This window comes from Solanum dulcamara, chromosome 4, assembly GCF_947179165.1.
Source record: "Solanum dulcamara chromosome 4, daSolDulc1.2, whole genome shotgun sequence".
NCBI lineage: Eukaryota > Viridiplantae > Streptophyta > Magnoliopsida > Solanales > Solanaceae > Solanum > Solanum dulcamara.
In genome coordinates, this window is record NC_077240.1 from 81,059,736 (window position 1) to 81,085,849 (window position 26,114).

The 26,114-nt window shown below is 32.8% G+C and overlaps 2 protein-coding genes and 1 long non-coding RNA gene across 7 annotated transcripts; all 3 read left to right on the top strand.

Annotated features, from left to right (window-relative positions):
- Positions 1-3,272: 3,272 nt before the first annotated feature.
- Positions 3,273-6,093, top strand: LOC129885209 (uncharacterized). Of its 2 annotated transcripts, none has more exons than XR_008766071.1 (3): positions 3,273-3,383; positions 5,821-5,853; positions 5,941-6,093. It is a non-coding gene; the product is annotated as an uncharacterized LOC129885209 (long non-coding RNA). The 2 variants fall into 2 exon arrangements; XR_008766070.1 differs by lacking the exon at positions 3,273-3,383 and adding an exon at positions 3,423-5,096.
- A 7,025-nt stretch (positions 6,094-13,118) lies between these two features.
- LOC129887890 (sec14 cytosolic factor-like) lies at positions 13,119-20,110 on the top strand. 3 transcript variants are annotated; one of them, XM_055963124.1, is made up of 6 exons: positions 13,119-13,204; positions 14,064-14,319; positions 16,266-16,302; positions 18,598-18,715; positions 19,417-19,527; positions 19,614-20,110. In XM_055963124.1, exons 2-6 carry the CDS (start codon positions 14,085-14,087, stop codon positions 19,758-19,760), a joined length of 648 nt encoding a protein of 215 aa, XP_055819099.1. In that variant the 5' UTR covers positions 13,119-13,204; positions 14,064-14,084; the 3' UTR covers positions 19,761-20,110. The 3 variants fall into 3 exon arrangements, with proteins under 3 accessions (XP_055819099.1, XP_055819098.1, XP_055819100.1); XM_055963123.1 differs by lacking the exon at positions 13,119-13,204 and adding an exon at positions 13,220-13,417 and having other exon boundaries at positions 19,614-20,108; XM_055963125.1 differs by lacking the exon at positions 13,119-13,204 and adding an exon at positions 13,807-13,941.
- A 236-nt stretch (positions 20,111-20,346) lies between these two features.
- On the top strand, positions 20,347-24,302 carry LOC129887892 (SEC14 cytosolic factor). 2 transcript variants are annotated; one of them, XM_055963126.1, is made up of 6 exons: positions 20,347-20,523; positions 20,963-21,218; positions 22,632-22,668; positions 23,243-23,360; positions 23,711-23,821; positions 23,974-24,302. In XM_055963126.1, exons 1-6 carry the CDS (start codon positions 20,362-20,364, stop codon positions 24,100-24,102), a joined length of 813 nt encoding a protein of 270 aa, XP_055819101.1. In that variant the 5' UTR covers positions 20,347-20,361; the 3' UTR covers positions 24,103-24,302. The 2 variants fall into 2 exon arrangements, with proteins under 2 accessions (XP_055819101.1, XP_055819102.1); XM_055963127.1 differs by having other exon boundaries at positions 20,388-20,720.
- The last annotated feature ends 1,812 nt before the right edge of the window (positions 24,303-26,114 follow it).

Genomic DNA, 26,114 nt, shown 5'->3' on the forward strand with positions numbered 1-26,114 from the left:
GTGGTTAATTAGCTGTTCTATCTACTTAAAAATATATTTAAGTGGCCCTACAAATAAGTATTCTAGTTCTAGTTCTATGTATAATAATTGATTCCTCATTTTTGGTATATACTTTGAATTTTATGTCATGTATTGCACTAGTACTTATAAAAAAAACTAAGGGAAAGAGTGCACAAAAATGCTTATTGAAGGCCATTCAGTTGACAGCGATATGATGCGTGATGCTCAAATAGACATATTGTCGATTTAATAGTTTTAAATATAGCATATATGTATTTAAAGACTCGATGATTCATAGAATTCTACAATTCACATCAAATATTGTATTTAGTCTGTGTGATGTCCAGGCAGACATGTCGTCGACCTAATAGCTTCGGACACAATATGTATTTAAAGACTCGATGATACACAAAATTCTACAATTCACATCAAATATTATATTTAGTCTGTGTGATGCTCAGACAGATATGTCGTCGACCTAATAGCGTCAAACGCAATATGTATTTAAAGACTCGATAATTCACAAAATTCTACAATTTACATCAGATATTGCATTTAGTTGATAGTTGTGATATTATTTTGTTGGGATTTTTCTGTGACATGGGGTTAAATCTAGAATCATTTCTCTTGTTTATATAATGTGTGGTCTACTGATTAATAAAGCTTGTTAATTGTCCCGGAAAAAAAAAAGAGCAAGGGTAAATCTCATCTTTCTTAAAAAAAATTGTAAATAAATGAATGACAAACATACTAAAAAGGAAAAGAAAAAAAAGTCTTTGAATGCAAAACCGAGCAATTACTTACTACTTCTTGTGAATAATACTTCATCTTGTCGCACGCTTTTTTTTAGTCCGTCTTTAAAAATATATCATTTTATTATAATTAGAAATAATTTAATTTTTAATTTTTTTTTGTCCTTAGTAAAATGATTTACAACCACATAAATATCTAAAAATTCTTTTAAACCACAAGTTATAAAAAAAAAAAAATCGTAAACATCCTGCTAAGTCAAACAATGCCATATAAAATGAAACGAAGGGAGTACTTTCTTTATTTCGATTTATAATTAAAATGACACTTTTCATTTTTTAGTTAATTCTTTTAAAAAAATAACTCATTTATTATTTAATAATATTATCAATATTAAAAAAATATATGGGGGTCTTAAATGTTTAACAAAAAAATACAACTAGTATTAATAGCTAGTGGCATTTTCGGTAGTTTATAGGGGTTTGTAGGGGTATAAATGAAAGTTTGGGAGACACGTGTTTGAAGGATATTTTGAGATGAAAATATCTAGAGGCCTAAACCTGCCACTACAGAAAGTCCACGTCATCAACCAGCTAACGAAGATATTTTTATGGCTGACCCGATAGTCTTATGTGGAGGGAATAAACCACCCTTTGACATCAATGAAAACTCATATATATCTTTAACAGTTTTTTTTTTTTTGGCATTCGTTGTCTGATGTTTGATATTCGTATTGAAATCTAAATTTGACTCTAAATTTGATTATTAGTGTAGATACATAATTTTTGAAGCACTCCAGACTTTGCATAGATTTCCTCTCCTCGTCTTCTCTTTTGTTAGTAGTTAATAGTATTTCATTCTTCAATTTTCACTACTGAATATTGCTGCATTTGCTTTATATATCTTGATGTTTTGTTATTGTTAAATTTTTTTCCTTCAACTCTACTTTAATTACTCTTCTTTTGAGTTAAGTGTTTATCTTTCAAATTAGGTTCATTAAATAAGTCACTATTTTCTAAGTAATATTTTGATTTTCTTAATCTAGAATTGATTAGTATGTTTATTTTGATATTTCTTTTTTTGGCATTTAACTTTCTATTTTGGTATTTTTGTTTTACTCTTTAGAAAAGAAAAGACCAAAATATAGACAAGAACCAGTAGTAATTGGGCAAATAAAGGATTCCCACTTATCTTTCTAACTCACACTTTTCACTCAATATCCATGAGGGACCATTCTATATTCCATTTGGCCCAAGGCATTTCATACACATTGATTTCACTCTCCTTTTCTTGAGCACATGCACATGGGATGTTCCAACTTACATCCATATCACTTTACACACACAACAGACATATCACCATTCCTAAAATTAATTTTTTTTTAAAATTATAGTAAGCTGATATTTGTTTGGGGACGAATTAAAAAGAAAAGAGTATTACATAAAATGAAATGGAAGAGTACAATATATTCAATGTAATTACATATATCAGGTCTGAAAAGATAAAGTAAATGCAAATCTTATGTTGTTTTCGGAAGATTTTTAACTCAGGTAACGCATATCAAAGAAATAACAAATACTAGAGAAAACATTACATAAGATTCATAAAAAAAAAAAAGAGTAACTATTACGAAATAATGCAAAAACTAAAGCGCACACAAAAAAAATCGATAATAACAGAAATGGAGGAACAAGAAATTATGCAAATACTACTAATATTATTGGTATTAAAGTAAAAACACATATACGTAGCATCAAACTATCACCAAGCTTATTTGTAGTAAGATGAAACAAACATTCAACTATCTATTAGATAACAACTTCTATATTATTCTATCTAACGTTCATGTCCTTGATGAATTGATGATGCGAATCACAATAAAAGGGGAATATTATAATTGAAGTCCAAGATACAATAAATAGTAATTAAAAAAATGAAGATTAAGAAACAACTGCAACTACGAGTGTAAAAAGATAAGGCAATACTTGACTACTTACTAGTCCTCTATCCTAATGCATATCTTTCATAGCCTCCAATCTAAGATCATATTCTCGATAAATTAAAATTATTCTATGTCATGTGTCTCTTACCAATACTTTTTTAACCTACTTTTACTTCTTCCGCCTGAATACACCTCTTCCGTCTAATATTATAAATATAGCTACGTTTCATAAATACGCAAACTATAGTTGTGTTTCATAATTACGCTCTGAACTATAGTTATTTATGATTTTTTTTTTCAAAAAAACATCCTTGTTAGTTCATTTTGTCTATTGTCTCGCTAGGAACATGCAAGACCAGAGAATAATCATATTCATAGGCAAATTTAAGGCTTCAATAAATTTACCTATTCTTCGTAGAAGTACTATGTATTCATTGCCAAGGAAATAATGAGTATCATGTAATAGGTCGTCACAAATGGATCCACAAAGATACGGAGTTTATGTGTTACGAAACAGGTATTCAGGTTATAGAATGGATATGTCTTAGATGAGGCATCTTCACAATTTCCCATGGTATGAACAGGGTTGATCTCTTTGATACATAAATGGATTGTAGTAATCGTGAAGAAACAAGACATGTATATTCCTATGTTTGTATATTGATTCGACATGGTGGTGCGAGCAACTAAGGTACCTTAAATGAACAAGTTTAGAAAAGACCTCAGCAGCACACTAAGGGTGTGTTTGGTATGGACGAAAATGTTCAACTTTTTAATGAATGTTTACTCACGTATATAGTTATAACACGAATAATAAGGTCATCATTTCCCAAGTTTTGTTGCTCCTCTTGTATTTGCTCTGCTGAAACAAGAACAGAAAGCATACATTTGTATAGTTCAATCAGCTGTGGTGTCTGAATTCTCCGCGAAGTCCAAAGGAATTTGCTCCAACGAATTGCAATCTGTTAGGACTAATAAGTGCTCAAGGCTCGGGAAATGATAAGCAAATACTTTAGTCGCGAGAATCCATCTTCCTCTTCATCGCTTAGTTTCCAAATTTGTCCGTGAAAGGCGTGATGTTTGAGTACCTCAAGATTAGGTAATTTACTGAGAATGTTCATGTCTTCCCATTGTAGGTGTGTTCTGCACAATTTTAACATTTTAAGGTTTGGTGGGAAATTGTCACAATGTGGAATGTGTAGCCGAGGAGAGATAGGGTACTCCCTATATTTTGAGCTTCTCAAGCTGAGTTAAATGTACGAGGTTATCTGGGAAAGCCTTGTGGTCAACACGATGGCTCCATGCCATGGACCTGCAGTTGACGATTTTCACACATTATTTAGTCTATAAATAAACTCGTTTGTGTAGATGATCATAATGGAAGTCGAATCGTGTTGACCATAAGGCTTGTAGATGTTGCCTCTTGTGCTTGCTCTGGCAATTCCCTTCACCAGATGCTCTTTCTGAGCCTGGAGGAAAGCTGGACTCTTTTACGCGATAAGGTCTTTGGGAGTGGTGATTATCCTGCGGAATTGGAGCTTACAGTTGTTGCAATGGGTGGACTACTTTCCAAGATGAGCAAGGAAACAAGTTCTTGGGAGAATGTTGCAGAAAAGATAGGATCACTTATGACCAGTGACACTATGGATTGCTTGAACATACTTTCTTTGAGCTACAACCACTTGCCTCAGTACTTGTAAGATGCATGATCTCGTTCGAGATATGTGTTTAAGAGAAGCCCAAAATGAGAACTTTATACACTTCAAAACGAGGTATGATCACGATGGTGTTCTAGAAAACGTTAGTTGTCTACGTCGTGTAGTTGTATTCAATAAATCACAAACACTGAAAGTATAGATATCCCAGTGGACTTTCTATACTCATGCCATTCACACGTTCTGTTTTCTTCAAATATCCATCCTATTGTAATTTACCCTCACAATCAGGCTTTAGATTACTTAGGATATTAGATGTTTGATTTGCTCTTGATATCAGAACTTGTTCATTTGAGGTATCACAACACACCTACAATGGGAAGACATGAACATTCTCAGTAAATTACCTAATCTTGAGGTACTCAAACATCATGCCTTTCACGGACAAATTTAGAAACTACACAATGAAGAGGAAGATGGATTCTCGCGACTAAAGTTTTTACTTCTTGAGGACATGAATCTGAAGCAATGGGAAGCAGCAAGTTATCATTTCCCGAGCCTTGAACACTGAATACTAACAGCTTGCATTTACTTGGAACAAATTCCTTTCGACTTTGCGGATAATCAGACACTACAGCTGATTGAACCACACAAATGTAAGCTTTCTGTTATTGCTTCAGCAGAGCAAATACAAGAAGAGCAACAAAGCTTGGGAAATGATGACCTTATTGTTCATGTGCACTATATAGGTGAGTAAACATTCATCAAAAAGTTAAATATTTTCATCTAGAAAAAGAGTTAATTTTCAAAAACATACCCAAACTATCAGTTGTTCCCATTTACTATCTGAACAATCACATTCTATGTAGTAAAACACACCACAAAGCTGACTAGGCCAACCATCACCATCTCTCAACTAGGTGTATTTATTAACATAAATAGTGATAGTTCAGGTAAGAAAATAGAACATTTGATAGGTAAGATGGGAAACTCGCGACAAAGTCATAGTTGCTATCTTAGGTGGAGCTGAATTAGATTTTTTCGATGTTTGAAACACGCGGGTATACTCCTTGCTTCTGGGACATTGATCCAAAGCTCGAGTGCGGTCCGTGCGCCGTTTTTCTTCCTACTATGACAAATCAATTGATATAATGTAGGCATCGCTCTTTCCTTTGTCCTTTCTCTCTATTTTTGCCCTATTACCAGTGGTTACTCACTCCCAATCCAAAGTACCCCTTTTCCATTCAAAAGTGTTTTTTTACCCTTGGAAATTGTATAGAGTCAAATAACTTTTCTTTTGAATGTATTTTTCATACATCTTACTCTTTCCTATGATAACTTTTTATTTCTTTGGTTAGTGTGTAATACAAACAAATATTTATAACATTAGATGATTCATCCATATTCTTTTGGTCATTTTTGCATATATTTATATAGCAAAGATGCTAATTACAATTGATTTATGCATTGCAGACAAAATGCTGAGTTGAAGGAAATCACAATAAGGTAAACTCAATGTCAAATTCTGTGAAAATTCCATATTATTTCAACAACACTATCAATAATTACCGTAAAATCCTTTATTTGTTGTAGGAAGATCACCGTGATGCTGTTGTTTTCTTCTTTCACCAGCTGTGGTGTATATAGATTCTAATAAAACATGTTCTATTTCTTTGTAAATCGCCCGGCCTTCTTTTTTTGAAATATTTTGTTCTCTTTCTGAATTTAGACCTCTCGTAAATCGCTGTAATATTTTATTTCCTTTTGGATATGTAGATTTTTCAACTTTTTAAAGATAATATTTATATATTTGAAAACTGTACGAAAAGTATAAGTCGATCTCTTTCTGAATTTGGACCTCTCGTAAATCTCTCTAATGTTTTGTTTTCTTTTGGATATATATATTTTTTAACTTTTTAAAGATAATATTTGCATATTTGAAAACTATACGAAAAGTATAAGTCAAACATAATTTATAGCTGAAAAAAGAGAATTTTAGTGAAAATAAGAATAGGTCTCGTAGGTAAATGAAAAAATAAATGTTTTAAAAGTCAGGTCCTATAAGAGGGACTGGGAGACAAACAAAAAAGGAGAAAGAAATTCAGAATTTGTATTTGGAAATGCATTAATTGATAAATTTGATACGTCATTTGGTAAGTGGGGTAAAAATAGTAATTTTGAGATTAATCTTATGCAATATTTGATTTGAGGTATTAACTAATCTCGAGATTATTTTATCTTATCAATAAAATTACCATTTCATATAAAAATTAAAATAAAATAATTTTATGAGACATCATTGCATATCCCATTTCGTGTATCAAAGGATTTAAGGAAAAATTAGGCTAATGCATTCAAACTCCTAGTAATAGCGCCAATGGAGACGTAATTGAATTCACACTTAAAGAGGACCAAAAACTCGTGGCTGGAGAATAAATAAAAATTGTCGTGTTAAATATTTTAAATAAATAAATTGACTTTTTAGGTAAGTAATTAATGAGGTTTGATTTATTTAAAGTTAAAGGTCCCACAAGTTATATTATTGATGTAATGATCACCTTATCAAAATCAAATCAATTATATTTGATTGGCCGATTCGATCTTATCGGTTATTTATTGTTGTTTTCAGTTTTAAAAATTACCAATAATACTAATTAATAATAATAGTAATTAGTTATTTTTTAAAAAAAATAGAAATCTAAAATCACATTTTTTACATAATTTAAAATTTCAAATCATAATCCAACAATTAATTTGAAATCATCAGATGTCCCAAGCACCTACCAAGTATAATATTGTTGACTCTTAAAAATTGGACAAAATATTCGATAATTTCTTTGCTGCATATAAAAGAAGGAGACTTCTCATATTTTCATTAACTAAAGGGAAATCATACCATATCAATAATAAAAACTACATCTTAATCTCAAATAAATTAGATTATTTTCATATCTCCATTAGCCGAGATCGATATTGATTTTCAATTTAAATGTTAACTCCAGATTTGAGGTGGCCCGTCTGATTAATTCAGCTATCATTACTGAAAATCTTAGTGATTGGTCGATTGCATACTCCCCATCTGCTTATCTCATACTCCCAAAACAAATTTGAATTTCTTCTTTCATTTAAGCTTATTTCAAAAAATTATCATACTAAATAAAATAAAAATGAAAAATAAAATTTATAATAATAACAATAAAAAATAATAAAGGGAAATTCATAAAACAAACAAATCAAAATGTCATATCCACATTCCACACCACACCACTTCTTCTCTTCTATTCCATAAAACTTGGTCCCCTGATTCAGCGAACAAGATTATTTATTTTTTAATTAGAAGTCTCGTGTTTAAGTTTTGGATATGAAGTTTTTTTTATAGGAAGTGCTTCCCTCCAAATAAGACTATATAAGGTGTAAATCTAAATATAGTCGAGCTTCAATGCGAATAAGAATATCGAACGAAAAAATAAAAAAGTAAAAAAAATTAACTTGGTCCCTCTTCTATATGTTTTGATCATTAATTGTCATTTATTTGATTTTGTTATAAAATAAACTAAACTTAGCAAAATAAGGAGGAGAGAGTGAGATAAAGAGAGAATTGAGAGATATTGCAGTATCTATGTTATATTTTCAATTGTCAAACTTTGGCAATTTATAGCCAAAAGGAAAAGAAAATTAGTGGGCAACTTGTCCATTTTCAGTGGCCCCCACATAAAGAAAAGGGAACAACAAGTGGACAACCACTTCCTCTTCCCACTTACTTTCTAACACTCTCCCTTGGATGTCCACGTGTAATGTGTCTCAATAAAAACTTTACAAGAAATAATATACATAGTTATTCTGAACATCCATAGATGTTGTGCCTCGTTAAAACCTTACTAAGAAAAAATCCAGTGGAAAAAAGCCTAATGAAGAAAAAAGAGTACACACATCTGGTAATACGCCTTAAGTGCTACCTCATTAAAAACCTTACCAGGAAAATCCAGTGGAATAAAACCTTGGCTAAGGGAAAAAGAATACAGCGCGTATTTTACTCCCCCTGATGAAAACATCACTTAATATCTTGAAGATGATGCATTCCAATTTTGTATCTCATTTTCTCAAAGGTTGAAGTCGACAATGCTTTGGTAAACATATCTGCTAAATTGTCACTTGAACGAACTTGTTGGACATCTATTTCACCCTTCTTTTGAAGATCATGAGTAAAAAAAAAATTGGTGAAATATGTTTTGTTCTGTCTCCTTTAATGTATCTCCCTTCAGTTGAGCTATACATGCATCATTGTCTTCTTACAATATTGTTGGAACGTCTCTTTTCAAAAAAAAGTTATATGTTTTTTGAATGTGTTGAGTTATTGATCTTGACCAAATGCATTCTCGACTTGCTTCATGGATGGCTATTATATTTGCACGATTTGAGGAAGTGGCAACCATAGTTTGCTTTATTGAACGTCATGATATGGTTGTACCACCACATATAAATAAATAGCCTGTTTGCGATTGATCTTTATGGGGATCAAACAAATATCCCGCATCTGCGTAACAATCAATTGTGATGTGGATTCATTTGAGTAAAATAATTCCATATTAATGGTCCCTTGGAGGTATCTGAATATATGTTTAATTCCATTTTAGTGTCTTCGTGTTGGAGAAGAACTAAATCTTGATAATAAACTTACAGAGAAAGCTATATCTGATCTAGAATTATTGGCAAGATACATTAATGCACCATTTGCACTAAGATATAGTATTTCAACATCAATAAGCTCTTCATCATTTTCATGAGGTCGAAACGGATCTATATTAATATCAAGAGATCTCACAACCATTAGGGTATTCAATAGATGTGCTTTATCCATATAAAACCTCTTTAAAATATTTTCAGTATATGTTGACTGATGGACAAATATCCCATTTGTAAAATGTTTAATTTGTAGACCAAGATAAAATTTTATCTTTTCAAGGTCTTTCATTTCAAACTCCTTTTTCAGACATTTTACTGTCTTTGAAAGTTCTTTTGGAGTTCCAATAATATTCAAATCATCAACACATACTGCTATTATGATAAATTCAGATCCAGACCTTTTCATACAGACATAAGAGCAAATTTGATCATTTTTATATTCTTCTTTTAGCAAATATTTGTTAAGATAATTGTACCACATACGCCCTAATTGTTTTAACCCGTATAAGGATTTCTGAAGCTTTATTGAGCAAGTTTCTCGAGAATCCTAATATGCTTCAAGCACTTTGAACCCTTTGGGAATTTTCATAAAAATGTCGTGGTCCAATGAGTCATATAAATAGGCAGTGACCACGTCCATTAGGTGCATTTTCAAGCTTTTCATGAACTTCCAAATTCATTAGATACCTGAAGGTAATTGCATTTGGAATATGTTTCCATATAGTCAATGCGGGCCTTTGCGAAAAACCTTGAGCTACAAGTCATGTTTTATATTTTACGACTTCTCCTTTTTCATTTTGTTTACGCATAAAAACCAATTTATACCTTACTGGCTTGAGACCTTCAGGTGTTCGGATTATTGATCCAAAAACTTCACATTTTTCAAGTGAAGTTAACTCTGCTTGAATTGCATCTTTTCATTTTGGCCAATCATTTCTCTGTCTACAATCATCTACAGATTTTGGTTCAAGATCCTTATCTTATTGCATTATTTCAATGGCAAGATTATAAGAAAAAATATTGTCGACCACAATATCATTTCGGTTTCACTGTTTTCCTATCGAGATATAACTTATTGAGATTTCTTCATTCTCATTATTTTCAGGTATTTGGACCTCTTCGATGGTATCACCATTTGTTGTGTCTCTAGGCTCTTCTTGAGCAATTGCCTCCAAATTATGATTATCTTGATCATTTATTTCTTTTCTTTTTTGAGGATTTTTATCTTTGGAACCAGTTGGTCTTTCCTAGACTCATTTGCCTGAACAAGTTGTCCTACTGAGACATCAACTCGAACTTGAGCATTAGCAGCTGGAATATGCGATTTAGTAACCCGTGGAAGGTTAGTAAATGCATCCGGCAGTTGATTTGCAATATTCTGCAAAATAAATCATCTTTTGAACTTCTTGCTCACATTGATTTGTTTGAAGATCTAAATGAGATAGTGATAATGAATTCCAATCTATCTCATTTTCCAATTGCTTATGTTCTCCCCCTAATGTTGGGTATACTGATTCATCAAAATGACAATCAGCGAATCTTGTCGTAAATAAATCTCCAGTCATAAGTTTTAAATATTTTATAATAGAAGGAGATTTATACTCAACATATATTTCCAACCTTCTTTGGGGACCCATCTTTGTGCGGTGCAGTGGAGCAATTGAGACATATACCGCACACCCAAATATTCTAAGATGGGATATATTTGGCTCCCTTCCAAAAGCCAACTGTAATGGAGAAAATTCATGAAAATTTGTTGGCCTTATGCGCACAAGTGTTGCTGCATGCAAAATAGCATGCCCCCATACCAAAAAAGGAAGTATTGTCCTCATTAGTAATGGTCTAGCTATCAATTGTCTGCTAGACCATTTTGAGTATGAACATGAGCGATCAGATACTCAATTTTTATTTCAATCGACATACAATAATCATTAAAAGATTGAGATGTAAATTCACCAGTATTATCAAGACGAATTATCTTTATTGCATAATCTGTAAATTATGCTCTTAACCTTATAATTTGAGCTAACAATCTCGCAAAAGCCATGTTGCGAGTTGATAATAAGCATACATGTGACCATCTTGTAGATCCATCTATCAAGACTATATGATATTTAAATGGTCCACATGAAGGGTGAATTGACCTACATATATCACCCTGTATATGTTCCAGAAATGCAGGGGATTCAATCCCAACCTTAGTTGCTGATGGTTTAATAATTAATTTTCCTTAGAAACAAGCAACACAGAGAATTCCTTAGATTGAAGAATTTTCTGATTCTTCAAAGTATGTCTATGTGAATTCTCAATAATTTTGCGAATCATATTATAACCGGGATGACCCAATCGATCATGCCAAATGATAAAATCATTAGTGTGGCATGTGATTCAATAGTACCAATATTTGTATGGTATAATCCAGGAAAAAGTGCAGGTAATTTTTCGTGCACAATTTTCTTCTCCGCATTTATTGTAGTAATATAAAGGTATTCAACCTTTCCTTCATTCGTAGTCTCAATATGATAGCCATTTTGACGAATAACCTTGAAACTTAACAAGTTTCTTTGAGACTTACTACAGTACAATGTATTATTAATTACCAATATTGTTCCTCCAGGTAGTAATAAATCCGCTCTTTCAAAGCCTTCAATTAATTTTGTACTACCGAATATTGTATTGACATAGGCCTTTTTCATAATCAAATGACAAAAATATTTCTTTTCTTTTAATATCGTATAAGTTGTGGCATTATTCAAAAGGCACATATCTCCATTACTCATCTTGGATTCAATTGAAGGCTGAAAAATTTATTTATCTTCATAAAATAAAAATACATTATAAGAGATAAAATAAGCAACAATATTGCTAGAAAAACATAAGTCCTTTTTTCTTCTTTTCTTTTAAATAGATAAACGTAAAAACATGATAATCAAAAGTACATAAAAACAACAACATATTGTAAATCATATAATGAAATTAAACATCAATTATAATCCTTAAAGAAGTCTTCAACCTCCAAATGAGTAATATCATTGAGGTTATTAAAATCGTCATCCTTCAAAACCAGATTTGCTTCAATATTATCATTAAGCGAAGGTTTTGCCTCAACATTATTTTCAAACGCCAAGTGTGACTCTATCCGAACATTAGAAGAAGAGGCACCACCTCAATTTGCCTTTCTTTTGAAGAAATTTTGATAAAGCCTTACAAAATGTTCAGGCGTCCGACATTCATTTTTTCAGTGGTCTTTCATGTCACAATGATGACAGTTACTTCTTGAAGGGTCACTTTGAGAACTCATATTGTTCTCCCTTTTATGTTGACCACCACCACGACGATTATTATATATCGTCTTCTGCCATTGCCACGTCCACGCACATTATTGTGGCCTTGATTTTTTATTTTGTCTTCTTTCAGACTGGCCATGTGCTTCTACTATATTTGCTTCCGGTAACGAAGCAGTTCCAATGGGACGGGCTTCATGATTTTTCATTAAAAGAGAAGTATGTTGCTCAGCTACCAGAAGACATGAAATTAATTCAGAGTATTTTTGAAAAAAAAATTCCCACTGTTGCCCTGAGGTGGTCATACCTCCCTTTTAAATCTTTCCACAATTCAAGTGGATCTTTCACTGTCAAGTATTCAGCCTTCAGGCTTTCATCTAGATAATGACGAAGGAAAATCATAGCCTTCGTTTTATCCTGGCTTGATGATTTATTTTCTTCAATTATAACATCACCAAGACCCTTAGCGGTAAGGTGGATTTCAGCATCAAGTACCCATGACAAATAATTTTTGTCAGAAATATCAAGTGCCACAAACTCCAAGTTTGACATGATGAAAATTAATTTAAAAATAACAAAGACAACCAAAATTAAATTTCTTCAGTAGATATACCTGATATAGAAGTTAATTTTCTGAAAAGAAAATAAAACTTTATGCTAATAACGTATTATAAAATAAATTAAATTTAGCATAATAAAAACAAGAGAGTGAGATAAAGAGAAAATTAAAAAATATTGCGGTATCTATATTATATTTTAAATTACCAAACTTTGACAATTTATAGCGAAAAGAAAGGAAAAACTAATGGACAACCCCGTAAAGAAAAGGCAGCAACAAGTGAACAGCGACGTGTTCTTCCCACTTACTTTCTAACAGATTTGACACTCTTGTAAGTTCGTAACTTTTTTTTTCTGTGTATTTCTTTCCCCAAAAACTTTGAACTTACAGGAAAAAAAACACTGTTAAATTTGTCTTCTCCTTCCTCCAAAACCATTCTTTTCAAGTTTGGGAATAAAAAAGAAAACTGAAAATGGAAAGAAATCAAGAAATTGCATTGACCCAAATGAGGAAATCAGTTGAAAAGCTTGGATCTTCCACTGATGTAAGGAAAAAATGACCCCCCCCCCCCCTTTCCGTCTTTTACTGTAAAGTTCAAATCTTTGTACTGATAATCATTTCTTTTTTACAAAAAAATGCCCCCCTTTTTCCTCTTGTAGTGTAAAGTTCAAATCTTTGTACTGATAATCAGTTCATTTTTAGAAAAGAAAAGGCATAATACATATACATAAACTTAACTTCTCAAACTATAGCTACGCCATATAAACATATTTGTTATGCATGACATGCAATTTTGTGTTCCGTGTGATGTACTACATATATTATGCCACACTAGACATCGTGCGTCTACTTCTTAAATGTTAACTGTGCTTCCCCAAAGTTGAAAGACACATATGAAGTAGGAACACCAAGTTGAAAGGCATATATGTAGCCAAATAAAGAACATATTTATATATTATGCCAAAAACAAATGCCCTCTTTTTCCTATTTTAGTGTTAAGTTCAAATCTTTGTAGTAATAATCAGTTCTTTTTCTGGGAAAAAAAATGACCCCCCTTTTCCTATTAGTGTAAAGTTCAAATCTTTGTAGTGATAATCTGTTCTTTTAGACACCCTTTTCCTCTTTTAGTGTAAAGTTCAAATCTTTGTACTGATAATCAGTTTTTTTGTGTGTGTTTTTTGTTGTTGTAGAGTTATGGAGAGAAGACATTGATGAGGTTCTTGATTGCAAGATCAATGAACCCAGAGAAAGCTGCAAAGATGTTTTGTCAGTGGAAAAAATGGAGGGCTGAAATGGTTCCACTTGGGTACATCACTGATTCTGAAGTTGCAGATGAATCAGCAGCTGAAAAAGTTTATTTGCAGGGATTGTCCAAGAATGGGTATCCTGTTTTGATAATCAAAGTTAACAAGCATTTTCCTTCCAAGGATCAAGTTCAATTCAAGAGTAATTTCTTTTCCCTTGATTCTTTTGTGTTTATTCACTATATTGCATTCTGATGTTCTTCTTCTTGGTTAGTCCGTGACTGTTTATCTTGTTTGTGTTTTTTCTTTTATAAGTAATATTCTGGTTGGTTGCCTCAATGATGCCCTATTATCTTTTATTGTCCTGCTAATGGACCATTGGACAAGTCCTTAATTTAGACAATGTTGTAGTCCGTCTGCATCAGTTTGTTTGTCTGGTTTTGATTTGACACAAAGTTTAAGAAAGTAAAGAAGTCGTGCTGTCGATGTATCAAAATACCCTTTAATCTTGTGGTTTTAAAAGATGTCACATGAAAAGTTAAAATTTAAAAGTTGTCAAAAGAAAGGAAAGAGGCATTATTTTTGAAAGAACTAAAATGGACAGTAAACAAACAAATTGAAATATAGGGAGTAGTTAGTTACTTTCTTTGACTTGTTGTCGTTGGGCGATCACTTGATACAGGAATTTTTCATAAATAGCCACTTTTTAACTCTCCGTATTTGGGAAATAGCTACTGTCATGGAGTTCTTGTGAAGTTTGAAACTCGATGAAAATAGTTAATTTTCAAAGTTATGACCCAAAAGTGGCCAGTAGCCGCTATTTCTAACTTGATACCTGATACCTTTCAAGGGAATTTCCAGCAGGAAAATAATTTTCTTTCAAGCAATAAAAATCACTAATCCTTGCGACCAATAATATATTATTAAAAGGGATATGTGTAAGGGCGATTGATTATGTTTATTTAATTATAAGGTGCTTTTGTGGAGCAACTGTGAGGACACACTGCTAAGTGCTAACCAATACCTAACCAGCTGTAATTTAAAAAGAAAAAAAACTGATCCATAATATGGATATCTTCAAGTAGAGGTGTCAAATGGTCGGAATGAGTCAAACTTGAGTAGATGAATGTGAGTCAAATTAATAAACGGGTCATGATCCAATCAGGATAAGTTTGCTTGGATCAAATGGATTGGGTCAAGATGGCCAAATAACAGGTCATAACCTAACTCATCCAACATGATCCGACCTCCCTTCATTTCTTAGTTTTTTTTGAATAAAGAAAATGTGAAGTTATTGTATTTTTCTTAAACTATTAGCTTAAGTTTTTCAATCTGCATAATTCCTGATGTCTGCATTTCTTGTATTTTTGAGTTTCTGTTGCATTTTGACCTGTTGGATTCAATCCATTTGGTCAAGTCAATAAACGAGTCATAACCCAACTCGTTTAACATTACACAAGTTGGACAGATTGGCGGGCCTAATCATATGTTCACTCATAAAAAACAGCTCAAGGTCCAAAACTTAACATGTGCTGCTTGTCCCCTTCTCTACTTTCTTGCATTGATCTTTTGGGTTACTTATTGTCCCAGCATTTTCCTTAATTTGTGTCCTAATTTTTCCAATTCAATAGGTTAGTTAAACACTACCTTGTCAAGACTGATAATGAAGTTTGAATGGTCCGAATGCTCGATATAGTTGTCTAGGTGTGTGGTTCTGTTGGCTTATTCCGGCATGCAATAAAATAATATTCTTGCTATATACATAAAATTTTCTATTGCTGATTCTTATTTTATGTCAGTCCTTTAAACACCATACTCTAGGTAAATTTCCTACTTGATGAAATGACAGTAAAAAAGGGATATGTGAACCTCTTGAATTCCGAGAAATACTGTTTTGAATTATTTAGGAACATTGGTTAAGGCATTTAAACGAAAAAACAGCAATGATCTATATTGTTTATCAAGTTGCAGTCTAGTAAATGCACCCTATCTCTGGTAATATAGATGAATGAACTTTTTTTGTGTGTGGTGACTAGTAAGGGGATTTATTGGCTAAATCCTTCTCAATTCTTCCTTTTTCTTTCTGTAGGATGCTAGTGATTACTCTTAACGATTAAGTTAGTATTGACACATTCACCTCTTATGCAGAATTCGTGGTTCATGCACTAGACAAAACAATTGCAAGGTATCATTTTCATTCAACCATGTTGCTCTTTGACCATCTGGAAAGTTGCTCTTGAGTGATAACTTGTAATTTTTTTTAACATTTACTTTGTTTTATGTAAATCGAAGTGTCTGTTTTGAGTAAGGGGTCGTATGGTAGGATGCATTAGAAAAAATAATGCATGCATTAGCTTTGTGTATTACTAATACCTCGTCACTCTATTTGGTATTATGCTATGTATAACTAAGACATGGAAAACCATGGTATCGGCAATGCAAGAGTCTAATGCATAAGCATAATTAAAGACACAATTGTCCCTCAAAACCTTTTTCACATTCTTTCCACCATATATGTGGAGGGTGTTTTGTAAACAAATGATATCTTTTAGAAATTATATCATACTTGTTATTTTTAATATACCAAACCAAATAGTACATGAGAAACAATCTTTTTTTGAGGATAGTAACAGTAATCTCTATATTCACAGGTATACCACATCCAAAATACGTAGTTCCCCTTCAAAAAGTATTACAAACTAATCATTTAGCTCCTTATCACCTCTATTTCTTACTAATAATCTAAAGCATCCAAGATATCTTCTGCTTGGACTAAAATATTCTGTTTACACCAAAAATAAAACAATGCTAGACAATTCATCTTTGAAGCTCTGAAATCCATTCTGCTTGTCTTCAAAGCACCTCTGGTTTCTCTCTTTCCATACTGTCCACCATATGCATGCTGGGACAATCTTCCATCTCTCCTCCTTTGTTGCTGCATTACCATCCCTATTCCAGCTGTTTAGGACTCCTCTGATGTTCCCTGGCTTTACCCAATTTATCTTCCTCAAGCTGATGAACATCCTCCAAAGCTGTTCTGTCCATTTGCAGTGCAAGAGGAGATGGCTAATTGTCTCCACTTGTTCCCCACATAAGAAGCATCTTGAACAAAGTTGTAAATTCCTATTACTGATTCCTTACCAAGTAGCCATATGAAACAGTTCACTTTGGATAGAATCTTGGTCTTCCATATCATCTTCCATGGACAATTTTCCTCCATATGATTTGATCTATTCAGTTCTCGGTAAGCTGAGTTGATAATGAAAGTACCTTTCCTTTCTTTATTACATACCATGGTATCCCTTTCTTCAGATAGATTGTTGAAGCTGGCCATTATGGTGAAAAAAGTTGCTACTCTACCCACTTCCCAATCATTCAGATTTCTCCTGAAGTTTAGGTTCCATCCTTGTCCAATCCACATCCCTGCAACTGTGGCCTGTTGAGAGATACACAGATTGGGGAGATCTGAAAATTGATGCTGCAATGGTGCATCCCCTATCCAGTTATCATTCCAAAAGGAAATCTGCCATTGCCTACTTTGTAGCTGATACTTTTCTTCAATAGAGGCCATAAATTTCTGATAGCTCTCCAAACTGTGCAACTGTATGGTATGGAGACCATGTTTGTTGTCCAGTTATCCTCCATCCCATATTTTTCTTAGCATAACTAATACACCCTATTCAACATTGTTCTTGCACATCCTACCCAACGACCCCTAAGTGATTGAGAGAAAGAAGGAAATGAGAGGTTTGTGCTGATATTTCTACAGAGGCGGGGGGAGACATTCTGGATGGGAGGGGTTGAAGGGAACTTGCACTAGAAAGTTTAAGTACCATGTGTTCAGGGGGTTCATCCTATCCCCCTTCGGCGGAAAATTATACATGTTTAAAATTATTTGTTATGTATATATAGTAGATGTCGACCCCCCTTCGGCTAGTTCGTGTGTTCACTTCTTTAGACTTTGAACCCCCTTAGTGAAGATCCTGACTCTGCCACTATTTACAACTGCTTGTGACTTGTGATTTGAGAGAAATGAATGCATATGTTTTGATTAGAATATTCTATGAACAGTCTTGTTATGAGTGTTTTTTTTGGGATTGTAGATCCTTTTGCGTGCTACTTTTCTATTTTGTTGTTTTAGTCGCTCTGATATGTCTTTTCAATGAGGTGCGAAGTAATGAAGGAAACTTTCGTCTCGTTTTTGTCCGAGAGATGATGATAACAATAAACTGCTTAGTGAGGTAAATGCTATCTAAAGAAGAAGATTGCTTTAACAAGAAAGTGCAGAGGAACTATGTCTCTCCTGTTATCTGATGCAATAGATTTGACACTATAGTATAATGTAACCAGGAAAATTTAGCTTTTGGAGGTTTTGTGACTTTACTCTCGGGTTCCTCAGCTATTCCTCTCCGAAATATGTTTTTTGTACTGAGAATCATGGTTCTATTTCTAACTTGGACCTCTTTTGTGCTTGTTTCAGTTTGTTCAAAGGTAGAGAAATAGGAAATGAGAAATTTATTGGAATTCTTGATCTCCAGAATATAACCTATAGCAATGTTGATGTTCGTGGAATGATCACTGGTTTTCAGTTTTTACAGGTAACCCTTTGTCTTTCTATAGTGCCCAAACCTTTATTATAGAGACACACATAACTAGTGTTATGAAAAGATACATAATTCTTGTACCATGGACAATGCTAGACATCTCTTGTCAGCTATAAGACAGTTCAAAGAGTCAAGATTAACGGCTTAGTAGAAGAACTCACTAGACTATGTATGTATAGCTGCAGCTGGTATTGAACTCTCACGACTGAGCTATAGTTAAGCTTTGGTTTGCTTACACTCTGACACAATATTGCTCGGACTCTTCAAATATATTGTTAGGTGTGTATCTGATTCTTCTAGAGCTATGCTTTTTTTGAGGATTCGACATGGTTGCCGCAACATTTTTGGAGGGTCTGAGCAACATAGCTACAAGGTGCCATTGATGTAACAAATAGTTTGGATATGCTCCACAAACTTAAATTTTAGTCAAAATTGTTGCCCTTGTTATGTTCTTGAATCTTGATTTAGACAAATGAGGAGCAATCTATATCACTCGGACTTTCTAAAATGATGTGGCACCCGTGGAAGACCCTCCAAAAATGCACTACTTTTAGAGGATCTGACACTGAACCACATAGGGAACTGAACAAATTGATGAAGGCCACATTGGAATGCTGATTTAATGTTCAGTTCTTTATATTCCGTGGGTAATATTGATGCTGCTAAGCTACATTTCACACAGTTTCTTTCTACAGGCATACTACCCTGAGCGCTTAGCTACTTGTTACCTTTTACACATGCCACAATTCTTTGTCACCATATGGCGATTTATTTGTCGCTTCCTTGATAAAGCAACTCAACAGAAGGTAATTTCCCATCCGATGATGTTACGTTTAAGAAAATGCATGTGTAAATGTATAGTCTTCGTCTCTAATATCAAATCACTACACAGATGAGGATTGTCATAAGTGAAGAACAAAAGGAAGAGTTCATCAGAGAGGTCGGTGAAGACATCTTACCAGAGGAATATGGAGGGCGTGCTAAACTTGTACTTCTGCAGGATGTTGCTGTGAACCACTATCACAAAGTAGAGGAATAATAGAAATGTGAAATAAGATGAAAAAGAATAGCTTCATAGACATACTACTATAGAGTACTATTTATGTTTCTAAAAGTTTTACATCTTGTTTACTTCTAGTCATACTAGATGGAGGTTGACCAGAGACGGCCACAAGGTTTGCCTAGAAGCAGTCACTCTTGAAAGAATGCGTAATAGTGGCCCGTGACGGACCCATTCTAGTCATACTATGTCTCCGAGCACGGGCCCGACATGTGTAATTCTTATGAAAATTTTTTCTTAGTTCTTTTGAGGTAATACTGATAATAAAAAAAGATAGTTGTACCTCTACAAAGTGTCATTGTATTTTCTTTTCAATAATACTGGAAAAATGACCAACTAAGAAGATGGAATTCACTGACTGTTGCCATCTAGTGGTGTATTTGGGAGGAAAGAAATTCGATAATTTTTTAAAGCAAAAAGAAATCCATACTACAACAATAATAAACAAAAAAAATTGTCTTAGTGTCAAATAAGTTGAATTATTTTTGCATCTATAGTTAAGTTAATTTCACAAAATCAACATACTAAATAAAATGAAATAAATAAATTTAATAACAATAATATAAAAAGAAATAGTAAAATGGAAATTCATAAAAGAAACAAATCCAACTGTCAGAGTCCACACCACTTCTTCTCTTCTTCTCCGTTACTTCATTTGGTCATCTCCCTCATGTTTCAGCCATTAATTGCTACTTCTTTGATTTCACACAATCTTTTGAGTTTTCCAGCTTTTTTTCTTTGTGTACGTACTTCTTTCCCCCTAAACTTTGAACTTTATGCTTTACAGAAAAAAAAAATCAGTGTTAAATTTTTCTTCCTCCTTCCACAAAAACCATTCTTTTTAAGTTGGAAAAAAGAAAACTGAAAATGGACAGAAATCAAGAAATTGCATTGGCCCAAATGAGGAAATCAGTTGAAAAGCTTGGATCTTCCACTGATGTAAGGAAAAAATGACCCCCTTTTCCCTCTTTTACTGTAAAGTTCAAATCTTTGTACTGATAATCACTTTTTTTTATAAAAAAAAATGAACCTATTTATCCTCTTTTAGTGTAAAGTTCAAATCTTTGTACTGATAATATGTTCTTTTTTTGGAAAAAAATCCCGCCCCCCCCCCCCCTTTTCCCATTTAGTGTGAAGTTCAAATCTTTGTACTGATATTCATTTTTTTTTTGTTGTTGTAGAGTTATGGAGAGAAGACATTAATGAGGTTCTTGATTGCAAGATCAATGGACCCAGAGAAAGCTGCAAAGATGTTTTGTCAGTGGAAAAAATGGAGGGCTGAAATGGTTCCACTTGGGTACATCTCTGATTCTGAAGTTGCAGATGAATTAGCAGCTGAAAAAATTTATTTACAGGGATTGTCCAAGAATGGGCACCCTGTTATGATAGTCAAAGTTAACAAGCATTTTCCTTCCAAGGATCAAGTTCAATTCAAGAGTAATTTCTTTTCTCTTAAGAGTAAAGGTTCTTTATGTTTATATAGCTTGTTTGGCCAAGCTTTTGATAGGCCAAAAATGCTTATTTTTTTTGAAATTGAGGTGTTTGGCCAAGTTTCTTGGAGAAAATAAGTGCTCGTGGTGAGTAGCAGAATCTGTTTTTCAAAACTTCTCCCAAAAGTACTTGTTAGAAGCACTTTTAAAAAGCTCGACCAAATAGTAATTGTTGTTCAAAAGTTTTCACCAAAAGTACTTTTACAAAAGCATATTTTCAGAATAAGTTATTTTATAAGCTTGATCAAACAGGTTGTACTCACTATATTGCATTATGATGTTCTTGTTCTTGGTTAGTCCATGACTGTTTATCTTGTTTTTGTTTTTTTGATAAGAAATATTCTGGTTGGTTGCCTCAATGATGCCTTTTTATCTTTTATTGTCTTGCTAATGCGCCATTGGACAACAAGTCTTTTATTTAAACAATCTTGTAGTTAGTTGTTACTTTCTTGGACTTGACTTCTTGCCGTTGGGCGATCACTTGATACATGGATTTTTTTAAAAAAAATAGCTACTGTCATGGAGTTGCCACGAAATTTGAAACTCCATTACAATAGTTGTTTTTCAAATATATGACCAAAAAGTGGCCAATGGACGTTATTTCTAACCTGATACCTTCCAAAGGGAATCTCCAGCAGGAAAATAGTTTTCTTTCAGCACTTAAAAATCACTAATCCTTTTGACCAATAATATATTATTGAAAGGGATATTATGTGTAATGTGTAAAGGGGATTGATTATGTTTATTTAATTATAAGTTGCTTTTGTAGAACAGGCGTGAGGATACACACTGCTAACTAATATCTATCCAGACGTAATATTTAAAATAAAATAAAAAACTGATCCATAATATTGGATATCTGCAAGTAGAGGTGGCAATGGCTGGAATGAGTCAAACTTGAGTAGATGAATGCAAGTCAAATCATGATCCAATCAGGATAAGTTTGCTTGGATCATTTAGGTTGGGTCAAGACGGTCAAATAATGGGTCATAGACTAATCATGCTCTAGGTGAACTTCCTACTTGATGAAATGAAAGTAAAAAAGGGATATGTGAACCTCTTAAATTCTGAGAAATACTGTTTGGAATTATTAAGGAACGTTGGTTAATGCATTTAAATGAAAAAACAGCAACGATCTGTAGTGTTAATCAAGTTGCAGTCTGGTAAATTATTCATTTACCGTATCTTGTTCTATCATATGCACCCTCTCTTTGGTAATATAAATGATTTGTTTTGGGTGGTGACTAGTAAGGGGATTTCTTGGATAAATTCTTCTCAATTCTTCCTTCTTCTTTCTGTAGGATGTTAATGATTACTCTTAGTGATAAAGTTAGTATTGACACATTCACCTCTGATGCAGAATTCGTGGTTCATCTACTAGACAAAACAATTGCAAGGTATCATTTTCATTCAACCATGTTGTTCTTTGACCATTTGGAAAGTTGCACATGAGAGATAACTCCTAACCTTTTTAACATTTACTTTACTTTACGTGAATCGAAGTGTCTGTTTTGAGTAAGTGATTGATAGAAAGTAGGAAATGAGAGGTTTATGTTGATATTTCTGCACAGCCAGAGAGAGGGGTGTGTGTGTGTTTGGAGGGGAGGGGGGGGGGGGGCAACACTCTGGATGGGAGGGGGTGAAGGGAACTTGCACTAGGAAGTGTATGAACTTAACATCATTTACAATTGTTTCCTCTCTGTGTAGTCTTCTTTTCCTTCTTCCTCTTTGAAGGAACTTCTTTAAGGTACAGACCTTCTCTTTTATATGGGGAGTGCAGAGGAATTATATCATTAAGATTTGATGCAATATGATTTGACACTATTGTATAACCTGGAAAATATATCTTTTGGAGGTTTTGTGACTTCGACTCGTGGGTTCCTTGGCTATTCCTCTGCCGAAATATGTTTTTTTTTTTACTGAGAATCATGGTTCTGTTTCTAACTTAGACCTCTTTTGTGCTCTTTTCAGTTCGTTCAAAGGTAGAGAAATAGGAAATGAGAAACTTGTTGGAATTCTTGATCTCAAGAATATTACTTATAGCAATGTTGATACTCGTGGATTGATCACTGGTTTTCAGTTTTTACAGGTAACCCCTTTTCCTTTCTATAGTGTGCAAACCGTTAGTATTGAGACACACGTGACCAGTGTTATGAAAAGATACATAATTCTTGTATCATGGACAACGTTATACGTCTCTTGTCAGCTATAAGACAGTTCAAAGAGTCTAGATTTAATGGCTTAGTAGAACAACTCACTTGACTATGTATGTAGCTGGTATTGAACTCTCACATTTGAGCTATAGTTAAGGCTTTGGTTTGCTTGCACTATGAGACATTGTTGTTCAAACTCTTCAAACATATTGTCGTGTCGTGTGTGTCTGATCCTCGACCTCCAAGAGCTATGCTGCTAGCTTCATCTCACAGTTTTTTTCCACAGGCATACTACCCCGAGCGCTTAGCTACTTGTTACCTTTTACACATGCCACAATTCTTTGTCACCATATGGCGATTTATTTGTCGCTTCCTTGAAAAAGCAACTCAAGAGAAGGTACGTCCGTTTGCATAATGGATCATCTAATGATGTTACATTCTACAAAATGCACGTTTAAATGAACAGTCGTCATCACTAGATCAGCTTATGCAAACTTGATCATTTCTCTAAAACTCTCCAACTGTTTTTAATATCTAATCACTGTACAGATCAGGATTGTTACAAGTGAAGAACAAAAGGAAGAGTTCATCCGAGAGGTCGGTGAAGATGCCTTACCGGAGGAGTATGGAGGGCGTGCTAGACTTGTACTTATGCAGGATGTTGTTGTGAACTACTAACACAGAGTAGAGGAATAATAGAAATGTGAGATAAGATCAAAAAAGAATAGCTTCATAGACATGAATCATAATATTAATGTTGCTAAAAGTTTTACATCTTTACTTCAAGACATATACTGGATGGGCTATAGCCCGTACTGAGCACGGCCCAACATGTTTAATTTTCATGTGAAAGAAAGGAGAAACTATTTTATGAGACATACATTCATATCATATATATTAATTTTACCTATATTTTCAAATAATTATATATTGTATTACTAATTAAGAGTTTACTACCACATATGAAGAAAAATACATCTGGATATATGTATTTTTGTTATCAGATGCACTAAAAATGGAGAGGGAGATGAGCGAAATAGTCATGTATCTTAGATACATGTGAATCACACCAGATGTATCTGGTGTGATTCGCATGTATTTAGGATGCCAGATACATACGAAAGTGGTGAACAAGATTTGTATATACATTTCAGATATATGTGAATCTACTTGTATACAATGTATCTAGAATAAATTGCATTTAATTTTGATCACATATTTCTGAACATATCTCGAAGTATCTGGAAGCATCAAAATCTAATAAGATTTGTAATATTGCAAATTAGAGTGTATCTAAGTAATTACTTCTTAAACTATTGAATTTTTGTAAGTTTCCCCCAAAAAAATCTATTTTTTTAAAGATAATACTGATTATAATACATCTAAAAGAGTTGAATCTCTACAAAGTGTCTTTATATTTCGCATTATGATTTCAAATTTTCTAAAAAGTATGTTTGAGATTCTAAATTATGATTTCAATTTTTTTTTTAATGTAAAATTTGATTCATAAGTTTAAATTTGGTGAAAAAAGTATTCATCATTTTAAATTTTATTAAAAAAATTCATGTTCGGCGTGACAAGATTATATGTTCCGTTTGAAAGAGATTATATTAAAGAATAAATAATTATTGTTGTTGTTGACCACTGAATTTTTATTAAATTATGTGTACTTGAAAATTTATAATTGCAAATATTTTTTATAAAAGAAATATGGGGATATTTGATTTATCAATGTGACGCTTTAAGATATTCTGATATCTCGTTTATAAATTATAATTTATTTATTTAATAAAATTATATAACAATTGAATTTTTTTTAATAATTTTCATAACTCATGGGTTTCATGTTCATCAGAAAAAATACAACTTTAAGATGAAATTGGCATAGGATAAAGCAATATAAATGTTGTTTTAAAACATTTCAGTCAAACATGGGGAAATGGATAATTAATTTGCATTGAATTATAACTCTAAAATTACTTTTGTACTATTTTAGAGCTAAATTTATGGAGAAGACAACTGTGGATGCCTAGGGAAGAGGACCAAATTATTTGGAGAAAAAATAATTAAAAATTAAAAATAAGAAATATAAATATTTTTTAAAATGTTGGATATGTACCAAAATAATGACAGTCACTCATTTTCTTTTACATGTAAAATACGCGCTTCATCCGACAAAGTAGTATTCTTATTTTAATTTATATGTCCTATTTTTTTAATTATTTAAAATTTTTATTTTTTTAAATAATTTTTTAATTTTAATTTTTCATAAAACATGATTAAGGCCATATAATTTAAATCTTTTTATTTTTAAATTATGTGTCAAGTCAAAACCATGTAAATCAATCGAAACAAATGAAATATGTATTTTGATTGTACATGTAAAAGATTGCCCATGATGCACATATATTTTGATCTCAAGTTTCGAAACTAAACTATGTATTTTGCCTATTATTTTTAGTATAATAATTTATATATTAGTATTATTATTGAGTCCCACATTTTAAGAATTGGTCAAAATTGGTGATGATTCTTTTCTTCATACAAAACTAAGGGGGAGGCTTTTAATATTATTATGATCACTTCATAATAATTAACAAGTTATCTATTATTATTACACTTAAGTATAAGATTGTTGAAAAATGATTTTCTTGAGTGGATAATCGGTCATAAACATCTTGTTTACTTAA